General features: G+C 43.5%; 1 protein-coding gene across 1 annotated transcript in view; it reads right to left on the reverse strand.

Moving 5' to 3' along the window:
• Positions 1–8,784, reverse strand: part of slc41a2b (solute carrier family 41 member 2b) — a 99,508-nt gene extending 90,724 nt beyond the window's left edge. The window contains exons 1-2 of the mRNA XM_083632311.1: positions 8,716–8,784; positions 1,864–2,546 (exon numbers count right to left, since the gene is read on the reverse strand). Of these exons, the coding sequence (XP_083488437.1) occupies positions 1,864–2,403 (540 nt within the window). The 5' untranslated portion in view covers positions 2,404–2,546; positions 8,716–8,784. The remainder of the gene's footprint in view (positions 1–1,863; positions 2,547–8,715) is intronic.
• Positions 8,785–12,291: the final 3,507 nt, after the last annotated feature.

Here is a 12,291-nt window from a genome sequence, read left to right on the forward strand (position 1 = left end):
TTAGTATTACATTATTATTCATTGAGCCTAAATGGTCTAAAAACGCCTACGGATTTTGGAAATTTAGACTGAGATAGATTACACATTACTTCCACTTGCAAAAAAGACATGCAGGTTTTATTGAGTTTATTGAGAGGGTGAATTGAGCTGCTGTAGATATGTGGAGGCAGAAACCGCTCTTCAAAGAAATGACTGATGTAAATAAAAGCGGTAACTTTAGACAGTCATTCGGGAACAGACTAATAATATCCAACGCGGATTTTGATTCTGACATACATAGTAAAGCTTCACGATTTGCGCTTTTAGTTAGAGAATTTTAGCAAAATGCTTGGACCATCTGTGAAAAAATGTACTACCAATAGCTTTCTTCACCAATGTGTTCTTATAGGTGTCTAGAATCACCTCTCAATTAGTGCAAACCCAAATCCTCGTGGAAAATCCTGATTGATTATACACTGTGCTTTACATAACAATAACCAATATACCAATATCATATGGTCAGGGAGACATTTTTACTCAAAAATAATGTTTGGAATGGATTCAGCACCCCTGAAAACCCCTAGTTAGACACCCCACAAGTTCATTTTAGACTTTTAATTTTTATCATATTTTTCACCCAAGCCCTCGAGGCACCTTAACTTTGATTGGCTCTCCAGGATTTTCCACGAGGATTTGGGTTTGCACTAATTGAGAGGTGATTCTAGACACCTATAAGAACACATTGGTGAAGAAAGCTATTGGTAGTAAATTTTTTCACAGATGGTCCAAGCATTTTGCTAAAATTCTCTAACTATTTGAATGAATGAGGAAATAGGCGTGTCTGGCGCTGTAAAAGCTGGAGCAGTCCATATTGCATTGTGATTGGCTAGTTGTTAAAACCACGCCTCTTGTGCACGGGCATTTTCATGTGCACGCGCTCTCAACTTGATTGGAAAAACCTGGATCCACTTAACGAGTTGAGAACTACATTCGTGGTATGACTTAACTAGAATCTAGCTAGATGGCAATTATCTGGTTAAGCCAAACCAGATCAAGGGACAGATCCTGGATCTGCTCATCCTACATTTGTGGTATAGCCTACTGATCTCACAATTATCCCCCTTTTCATGTAGCCTCATTTGATATTCAAGCTAAAGTGCTGTGGTAACATACAGATAAGGGGGATTCCAATGCAGCGCCGCTTGACAGCTGAATTTGCATGAGGCTATCTGATGTTTAGCTGGAAGCCTGTCACTAACCCAATACACTATGCTTTGGTGAGCCTCCACATTAAAATAACAGTAAATAGGATTTGAGATGGGAATGGGATACATAAACTGGCTTTTCGGTGATGTCCGGGACATTTTGGGGCAAATACCTACAGTATGCTGTGCATCATGTGCTAAGTGAAGAACTGGCTGTGGCTCTCAAGAAGATGCTTGCAGCCACAGTGCAGGGAAGCCATAGCAGCAAAACAGCTCAACTAAATGTGTGACAGACAAGAACATGAGCACTGTGTCTTATTTTTGTTGTTTCAAATTAAACAGCTCCAAGTTCAAGAATGAAGCTTGAGTTGTTTTATCAGTATTTAGTTTGAATTGGTGCAGGTTGATTGTGTGTGTGTGTGTGTGTGTGTGTGCGTGTGCGTGTGTGTGTGTATGTTGTAAGGCGTCTGGTCTTTAAAGTTGTATTGTCACTGTATGTTGTGTATAAGAAAAAATGACAATAAACATATTGGGGGAAAAAGAAAAAAGAATGAAGCTTGAGGTGACTTGTCAGTCATCTTGATCAACTGAGAGGAAGGAGGGCGGGACTGGCAATCCACTTCCTGCTTCAATGGCTAAAAGTTGCATGTGGTGTCTTTACCCGCAGAGGTCGGCTTACCTGAACTATATCCAACACCATGCCGGCCGACACCGTGCCAAACCCAGCCAGCAGGAAAGGCACCAGGATCTGAAGGGCCATGGCCAGCAGCGACTCCTTGGGCATATTCCGGGGAGCGGGTCCCTGTCCCTCCTCCTCATCCTCCTCCTCCTCCTCTGCCTCCTCTCCGGAGAGCCTCCCCTCTGACAGCATGGGCTCCGTCTCCGAGTAGCATCCATCGCCGCAGTCCGATAAGGTCACGGAGGAGCGAGCAGCACGGTCCAGGTGCCGTCGGCCCTCGGTGTGAGACGCTTCGGCCCGGTAGCCGTTCTGGTGCGGCCCGGCCTCCGGCTTGGCTCCTACGTCCACCATGGCCAGCCGCTCATCCTGCAGCTTGGTGTATCCGGTGGGGACCATGGTCTGGAACAGAGAGGCGATCCGCCCGGAGGGAGCAGGCTTCAGGGAGAGAGCGCTCCAGCCTCCACCCGCTCCGCTCATGCGCACTGTCAGGCTAGAGCCCAGGGACTCCCCTATAGCGCCGCCCAGAGTCTGGATGTTCATGGTGCGTTCGGAGGCTGCCGTGTCTCCTGTCTCCTGTCATCCAGTCTAGTGGCAGTGTTAGCAGGGGGCTCAATGAAACTGGTTACACCGGCTCAGCAACACCAACCATGTTCGAGATTAGCTGTAGGTAGGGTCTTTTCGCCCTGAAGAGATTAAATGAGAGAATATGACATAGGAGAGAGAAGGGGGGGGAATCCATTCTAAAGCATGCAAACTAATATTATTTATTTATTTATTTATTGTTTGCCTGTTTCTTTTCTCTTGTTGGTTCTCATTTCTGAGGGAGAGACCCCGAATAAGCCCACTTAGGGTTTCCTGTCTCTACCGGCACATGTTTTTTGTTGTTGTTTGTTTTCCTTTATTTGTTACTGTATTTATTTGTTTTTAAATATGTGCTGCACATAAAGAAAGAAAGAAAGAAAGAAAGAAAGAAAGAAAGAAAGAAAGAAAGAAAGAAAGAAAGAAAGAAAGAAAGAAATAATTCTGTTTGGCTTGGGTTAGACAGCTATTATTAATTAATACACAGGACAAGATGTTACTATCCCTTGTGCCAAAATCCGAGGAAAAACACATTTAGAAGCCCAATCCAGAATAAAACAAGCTAACAGGCTAACAAACTAATAAACAAGACACAAATCACCAGTTACCTACCCTAGCCAACAGCAGTATGAAGCATGTCATTGGGGTTTTCAAGTGGGCACCTTCCTTCACCGACGTTTCGTTAAGTTAGGCCCACGACACCTCAAGAAGGCTTAACGGTGTAATCCAGCGTCCTGGAAACACCCCCCTCCATGCTACCACCGCACAACTGCATATTACCTCACTATCTAAGCCTAGCTATCCAGGTCAATTCGGTATGACATTCCTGACTACACCACCACTGTCAATGATTCAGCCCTGTTGATGCGGACCGTTAATCATGACCACCAACAAACAATCCCTAACTACACCACCACTGTCAATGATTCAGCCCTGTTGATGCGGACCGTTAATCATGACCAACAAACAATCCCTAACTACACCACCACCGTCAATGATTCAGCCCTGTTGATGCGGACCGTTAATCATGACCAACAACAAACAATCCCTAACTACACCACCACTGTCAATGATTCAGCCCTGTTGATGCGGACCGTTAATCATGACCAACAACAAACAATCAATCTGACCTTAGCGAGCTCCCCAGCTAGCATGTTTCCTCCTTATCCACAGCCATTCACTTGCTCGTTCTGCTGCCTGAGACATGTTGCTAACCGCAAGTTTCAGGCTCCGTCCCCGAATGCCCAACTCAGTTAGTAAGGCAATAACGGACTTTGCCACAAAACCACGGCAGCCCACCTCTACAGGCCGCACTCGAGCCCTCCAACCTCGCTGCTCTGCCTCTGCTGCCATTTCAGCATACCTAGCTTTCTTGCGCTCATAAGCCTCCTCAACTCGATCTTCCCACGGGACTGTGAGTTCGATAAAATAAACTCTCTTCTCTACCTCAGACCACAGTAACAAGTCCGGACGTAGCCGGGTGCTAACTATATATGCTGGGATGACTAGCTGTTCATTCAAGTCAACCCTCATTTCCCAGGCTCCACCTACACTTAGCTGCCCTAACTTGTGCCTGACCTTAATTGGTCTAATCTTTTCTCCCTCACGTACAAATTTGATCTGTCTATTCTCTTTGCTAGCAACTAGAGAATTTACTTCTAGCCGCTTTTCCTCAACTGCAGCTGCCAAACATTTCAACACCTGGTTGTGACGCCAGGTGTATCGCCCCTGGGAGAGACTGACCTTACACCCTGACAGTATATGCCTCAATGTACATACACTAGAACACAACGGGCAGGCACCATCCTCGCCCAACCACTGATTTAAGTTCTGGGGAGATGGCAGCACATCATAAGTAGCCCCTAGAATAAATCTAATTCTGCTGGCCTCCATGCTCCACAACTCTCTCCACTTCAACTTTCTCTTCTCTACACTCTCCCAGTTCACCCACTGTCCTTGCTTTGCCTGCGACACTGCCTTAGTACATCTTACTGCCTCCTCTTGCCTATGTACTTCTTCAACTACCATCTTCCTCTTTTCTATTACTGATGCCTTGTTCCACACAGGTTTCCCTATGCACAACCCTAAGCCTCCACGCCCATGCTGCACCTGACCTATGATATCCCTGTGTCTAAGAGCTGACTGTGCTTGCTGTACTGCCTCCTTTGGGTTCCACTTCCTCCCTGTTTTAACTGTGGGCGCTACACTCCTAACCACTGGATCCTTTGACTGAGTCAGAGTCATTTCCAGTCTAACCTTAGCACACTTGAACTCCTCTGTCAGGCTAGATAATGGCAATTCCAATATGCCTTTCCCATATAAGGCTACACTGCTTAGGCAGCGTGGGACTCCGAGCCATTTTCTAATGAATGAGTTAATCATCCTTTCTAGCTTTTCTACCTTTGAAAGGGGAACCTCATACACTGTCAGTGGCCACATCAACCGAGGCAACAATCCAAACTGCAAACACCACAACTTTAACTTTCCTGGGAGCCCTGACTTGTCTATACTTGAAATACCTTGAATCATTTCCTGCCTCACCTCCTCAAACTGTCCCTTATCACTGAGACTTGCATCATACCATCTTCCCAAACTCTTGACTGGTTTCTCTAAAACTGTAGGCACCACCTCATCATTTATAACAAACTTCTTACCTACTACCCTCCCTTTAATGATTGAAATACTCCTGGACTTACTTGGCTTCACTTTCATTCTAGCCCACTGCAGATTACTATTTAACTTATCCAACAATCTGCTAGTACATGGAGCGGTTGACGTCATAGTCGTCATGTCATCCATGTATGCCCTAATTGGAGGGAGCCGCAGCCCTCCCTGCAGCCTTTCTCCACCCACTACCCATTTTGAAGCCCTAATAATGATCTCCATTGCCATGGTAAAAGCTAATGGGGAAATTGTACACCCTGCCATAATGCCTATCTCCAGCTGCTGCCAAGCTGTAGTGTACTCTGCTGTGGTAAAGCAGAGTTGAATATCTAAGAAGTAGGCTTTAACTAAGCTCTTTATACTACCTGGCACTCTAAAGAAATCAAAGGCCTCCCATAACAGACTATGCGGCACTGACCCGAAAGCATTAGCCAGGTCCAAGAATACTACATGCAGGTCTCTCTTCTCACGCCTAGCTGACTGGATTTGGTGCCAGATCATGCTGGTGTGCTCTAAGCACCCGGAGAAGCCGGGAATTCCAGCCTTTTGCACCGAAGTATCTATTAGCCTATTCTTTTCTAGATAACTAGACAGCCTCTGTGCCACAACACTAAAGAAAACCTTCCCTTCAACATTAAGTAGACTGATAGGTCTAAACTGACTTATCTCTAACGAGTCCCTTTCTTTAGGAATGAAGATTCCCCCTGCTCTACGCCATGCCTTAGGAATAACCTGCTTCTTCCAGACTACCTTCATCAGCTTCCATAGAAACTGCAACACATCTGGAGCACTCTTATACAGCCGGTAGGGGACTCCATTAGGACCCGGGGCTGAAGAGGCCCTTGCACGTCTCACTACTTCTTGAACTTCTTTCCACCTTGGTGGGCTATCATCACACTGGCTCTCTATTTCACCAATAGGTGGAATATCAGCTGGGACTGTCATCTCTCTAAACCTTTCCCTATCTTTGTGAACCTCCTCCAAATATTCCTCAAGCTTCTGCTTAGGTACCATAAGGCTACCATTCTTTTCCTTACTAAACAATGACTTCACAAATCTAAATGGATCCTTATAGAATGCTATTCTAGCTCGCTCTTTCTTTTTCCTATTTTTCCTAATGCTCTCTGCTCTTCTTAAAACTGCCAACCGATCCCTCACATCTGACTGCAAGCAATCAATGCCTTCCTTCTCAACCTCTGTAGCTTTCCTCCACTGCCTCTTAAGCTGTCTTCTCTCCTGGATAAGTCTATCTATCTCTTGTTGGCGCCTAGATTTAACTACCTCACCCTCTAGTTTCTTCCTTTTCTCAAAGACGCCAAACCTTTCCTTACCATAATCTAATTGGGTTAGACAGCTGAACAGGAACCAGAGAACCAATGGCAATAATCATCAACATCCAATGTCATACAATGTTTATAACACTGTTTAAAGCTATTAAAAGAAAAATAATCCCCAAAACGGTCGCTGCATCCTTAAAGGTCCCATTCCGTGCAAAAGCTGTTTTTACTTGTAAATGCATATATACTGCTGTCAGCCCTCCCTGTAATGAGTGGTCACAAGCTCAGAACTGCCACAGTTGGATTTGTCCCTATACAGCTCTCTCAAGCAGTCTCCTCCAAGCCACACCCCCAAACGCTTCGTTTGCCCAGACGGGGGATCGGGACGTCACAAGCTTCCTCGCGCATACTGCGCGGGTCTCTCTCACACAAGCTACCTGCACCATTTTGTCTATAGCCACAAAATTAACACTTCTAGCTGGAGCGACGCCAACTGTACGTGATCCAGCAACTACAGAGGTGCATTCGGTAAGTCTAGGCATTTTGAGATGTCCTCTTTAGCGTAGTAACCGTTAAGTTAACGATAACTCGCAACCTAGCGTGCTGGTCCACAGACACTAATCTGATTGGCCACTGGGAGCCTGGGGCGGGCTCTCCCTCAGCGGCCAATGGGAACTGTTAGTTCTGAATATATTATAGAAACAGAGCATTCTTGGGAAGCAACGAGATGAGGAAGTGAGAACTCCGTCACAACAAACGGGGTTGCTATATTTTCGACAAATTAATCCAGAATCATGTTTTATGGACCAGAGACACACGTTTTTAAGAGGTTACAGCTGCACGAATTGGGACCTTTAAAGTTGATCATCTCCCATTCGCTGACATTGTAACAGCTACAGGATCTTACAATTTCCCATTTGGCAGACTATTTTTTCCAGTGATGTAGACATGCTAATTTAATAAAGCATAAAGGTCCGCTTTGGAGGCTCCAAACACTCTAATCCAGAGGTTCTCAAATGTTTTTCAGCCAAGGACCCCTTACAAGATAGAAAATATACCGGGGACCCTCTCATTCTGATTTGTGATTTTGGGCTAAGCTTAATTGTTTCCACGGTAATGTGCTTGACTTTTAAATGTATAGGTTTGTTAGATAATGTAATCCATGAACCATTTTATATTTAAAGCATAAAACATTCTCGTTGAACTATGAAGCTTTTGCACACAAAAAAGTTTGTATTTTTATTTTCCTGAAAACTTTTCGCGGACCCCCTTGCAAAGTGCCACGGACCCCTGGGGGTCCCCGGACCCCCATTTGAGAACCACTGCTCTAATCAGTGTCAGACTTGACAAGAGATTGAACTGCTCTCTTTTTAAGAGTTTAGTGAAAATCCCGCCCCTTTCAGATTTCCACAAGCAACAGAGGAGCTGACCTGAGTCAGCTGACCCACATCAGAGAGAAACTCAGAAAGTGAAACCAGGAAGTGCTCAGTCACAAAAAGCCTGACACAACAGCCCATCTAGCCCAGATTCAAAACATTTAACACACCCTGACCGACTGCTATCTATGTCCTATGTCCTAGATCCGAGCTTGCTCTTGATCTTTAAAGCATTGAGAAAGTTGTTGGTTTTCTCTGGGAAATACTTATTTGTGCTCACAATTAAACCCTGGACAATAAAAACATACATAATGGGTGGTTTCCCCCCTTTCTGAGAATGCCACGGCCCATAACACACCATGGACCAAAGGCCATTAGGAAGATGCAGACTACCATACCAAAGCAGGACAGCTCATGTTAGTGACTGAATACAATTTAGAGATATTGTGGAGGCTAGCCTCAACTTTATTTCCCCTGTTTTATTTGCAGAAGCGAGTAGGCCTATAGTTTACACACTACCGAAATGTATCAGAAATCAAGCATTTGATTAAGGGAAAACAGAAAATGTTGATAACAGTCTGGAAATCAGTTTACCCAAAATTGTATTTGGCAGCACTAAATCACTGTTTAGGCCTTTAAATTATGTGTATGAATGCATGTTTATAGCATTTCTGGAACGTAGTGATTAACACGTTATTCGTTAAACGCAATTAACACTAGACGACAGAACGCGTTTGCTGATACTAGCTAACAAATATTTTCCCAACTCTACGTTAGCGCTAACGGTAACCGGGTACAATGCTAGCTTTTAACGTTAGCTGCGTGGAAATCAAAACAGTGGTCTAATTTCTGCAATGGTTTGTGCGTGTGAGAAGAAACTGTTTGGCTAACGTGAGTGTCTAAATTCAAATGACTCCATCTATTCGTGACTTTTAGACGTTTTTCCTTTTCCTTACCTTTGGTCCTAACTGAGAATCTATCCAGGATCAGGATGCGGAGCTTCCCTGGCACAGCAGCTCGTCCGCGTCACAGCCACTGACCACAGCGAAGGTGCCACCAAAGATTGTATATTTTCTAAAAGATGGATAACCCAGTAGTTGTAAAAATGGCTAATCTTCCGGGCTGCAAACAAGGAAGCTTCCTTGGGTGCAGTTGATATATATATATATATATATATATATATATATATATATATATATATATATATATATATAGTAAAGATGCCGGCAAGATATCACAACTTTTCTATTAACACCAAAGACTCTTGAGAATGCTATCAATAGCTTAATAAGACCTCAAACGGCTCCAACAATTAAAAAAGAAAGAAAGAAAAAAGACAAACGTGAGCAGGAGTGAATCCTCTCGCTTCACTATTTGATTGTAGTGCGCAGGCGCAAAGTACACCATGTCCACTTTGGCAGTTCTGTTCCACAAATGTTCTTTGAAGCATCATAAAGTCCAGTCGCATTCCATTTACATTAGCAGAGTTGTAAAGCATTGTTGTTCCTTGATATTTATCTCCATAGATATTGGATATTATCCCACACTGACTTTATAATCAATTGGTAGCCTATGATGACTCGCACTCATTGGGGTACCGCCCCAAAATTGAAGTGGCGCTCGCTGCAGTACGGGCTCCTCCCTCCCTGGAGTTTTAGCTCTAGAAAGGAGGAGCTGGGGAAGCCAGCTGCAATGCTGCAATGAGGAAACTCACTCCCGGTAGAATGTGTCTACCTTCAAAATAAAATGCCAATAGAAGTGTTTCAAATAAACGCAAGTGAAAGCGTTGTTTTGCGTGTCCGCTGTGTCGTTGTTTAGGTTTTTAAATGTGAGACATACTGGTTATTAGAATCATTCAGTTACTGGAGGCGGATCGCATGAGCTCTTTGCCAATTACACTCCCAATAAAAAGGCTATAAAGTGCTATAAGGAATCCTTTAGCACTTTATAGCCTATTCATTATTACTCATGAATAGCCTACTACTGTATACAGTCAATATACATCATCCATCCAGATTCTCTGAATACATGTGAATATCCATATACATTTCTATAGGTATATAGGAATATAGCCTATTTTACTACTTTAGATCAGATTTACTTTCTATTTTCTCCAAGTATAATTGATCTGTGTATATCTGCATATTTGACAGCTCATCCATCCTATTTTGTACTTTATTCTACTTATCAAGCACATTTAGGAGCCAGCAATAACATTTCACTGCACATTATGCTTGTATGATGAAATATGTGGCACATGAACTTTCATTTGACCTATTATTGTTATGAAGCCACGTACCTGTATGGTTGCTTATTGTATTCATTAATTAAATCAATGTATTAATAAAATAACCAAGATTTTTCTGTTCCCTAAACTCCAGTTAAGAAAAGATCAAGTCAGTGCATCTGTACGTCACCTTTATTATATCCTATGCAATCCCACCTCACTACTACAGGAAACCATGTCATATTAGTTCTTCAGCTGGATATCTTAATTGTGTTTCTCTTTCTACATAGCTTTGGCAAGTATAAGGGAAGAGAGTTTTAGTGAATAGAGACAGAACAATTAAAGCACTAGGTCATTATAGTTCACAGTCACCTTATTACTTGTATAGTTTACATCAGAACACAGTCTAGGCCCACATACACAATAACAAACTGACTAATCAGAATCAGCTTATTGGCCAAGTATGTAGGTACAAGGAATTTGACTCTGGTTTGCCTTGCTCTCAATGTACTCGCACACACAAATATTTACAGGCTAAAACAAAGGACAGGGATGTATTTAAACATTTACATTACAATAAGTGTGGAAAAAACACATTTTAAATATGTACCGGTATATATGAAAGAAATGTATGTGCTGTATATATGTATAAATAGGCGGATTGTAAACAAATAATCATACAGATTTATTATCAGATATTGCAGTCATTCAATGTATTGATTGATTGATTGATTTATTTTGGTGACATGTCAACAAAGATACAGGGGACAGACAATCACCGAGGATAAAAACACAATAAAGCCTGACTATAAAAAGCACTGGCTTGTTTCCATTGCGGTCCTCAACAAACAACAGAGAGACAAAAATACACACGATTGGGAATCACCTTCTATACTCAAATTAAGAATCACCTTCTATACTAATACATTATTACTAGATTGAATAGGAATAATGGCACGCTTGAATATTATACAATACATAAACATTTGTTGTTACATGTAAGGAATTAACATACGTAATACAAGAAAATTTAGGATGGGGAGGGAGTGGGTTTGCTGGGAAGGGGTTTGCAGTGGGGAGGGGGGGGGAAGCTCGTCCTCATTGGACTGGAGGCTATGTTATCAGCTCACAGCAGCATCCATGTGGCATGGCTCCAATACGCTGTGGTCGAGAGAAGGGAGGGGGGGGGGGGGGGTGAGCGTCTAGGGAGAATTTGCAAGGGCTGATAGGCAGGACTGGACGGCATGGGGAGGGGAGGATAGGGGTGTGTGGGTGTGTGCGTGTGTGTTTGAGAGTGTGTAGATGTGTGGTCGGAATGTCCAGAATTGTCCTTGAGTGTGTGCTGTAGTCTGATAGAGGTGTAGCCTGATCTATGGTGACGGCCTCCAGAGTCTTAGTCCACCAGGTGTCGGGGGGAGGGTGGAGGGTGGATGAGCGCAGTTGCATTCGAAAATATCAGGGGAGGAATTTCTGCTGCGTCCTTGGCAGCTCCGAGTCCAGATTAGGATGAAAATGTTTTGGTTGCCTGAATTCCTATCAGGTCACACAGACCAAACAGAACAGGTCTCAAGTCTCTGGATCCCAACATTAGTTCATTCCTTATGCAGATCAGTGGAAATTTCCGTGCTATAATCCAGGTATAATCCATTTTTCACAGTTCAAATTCACTGACCGCCCATCTCAATTTTCATGACGTCACAGCCTTGGGTCAATCGCTGCTGTCTTCCCGTACCCCGCGGAGAAAGGTCCGTCTGGGCAGAGGGTGGGGGTTCCCCGGACCTCGCATTCCTCAAAGTTTAGTTGATTTGCGTTGAGAGACCAGCTTAATAAATCCAATAAATCCATGTTTGTCATTTCGAATAGACAAATGCAAGTTTGCTCCGGCTAGCGTGGTGTTGCAGGCAGAGGGAAAAGGTGCAGGAGCAGGAGAGGGGAGGATTTGCGACCGCCCAGGTTCAGAGGCAAGACAAGAAGACTGAGTCGGATATTGCAGTTATTTCACAGAAAACATATTTCAAATCGTGTGTGTGTGTTTGTGTGTGTGTGTGTGTGTGTGTGTGTGTGTGTGTGTGTGTGTGTGTGGGGTGTGCAGTTATTTCACAGAAAACATATTGCAAATTGTGTGTGTGAGGCAGTTTACATAGAGAATACTTAAGGTGCTGGTCAGCCTTGCTATGTATGACTGCTACTACAGCACAGGAACAACTCACAAAAGCACAACATTAAATGACCCCACAGGGTTTATGATTCATTATTAACAGCTTTGACAATTAATATAAATACTACTCCTTCTACCCCCATGGTA

Source organism: Poromitra crassiceps (assembly GCF_964638095.1).
Source record: "Poromitra crassiceps genome assembly, chromosome: 2".
NCBI lineage: Eukaryota > Metazoa > Chordata > Actinopteri > Beryciformes > Melamphaidae > Poromitra > Poromitra crassiceps.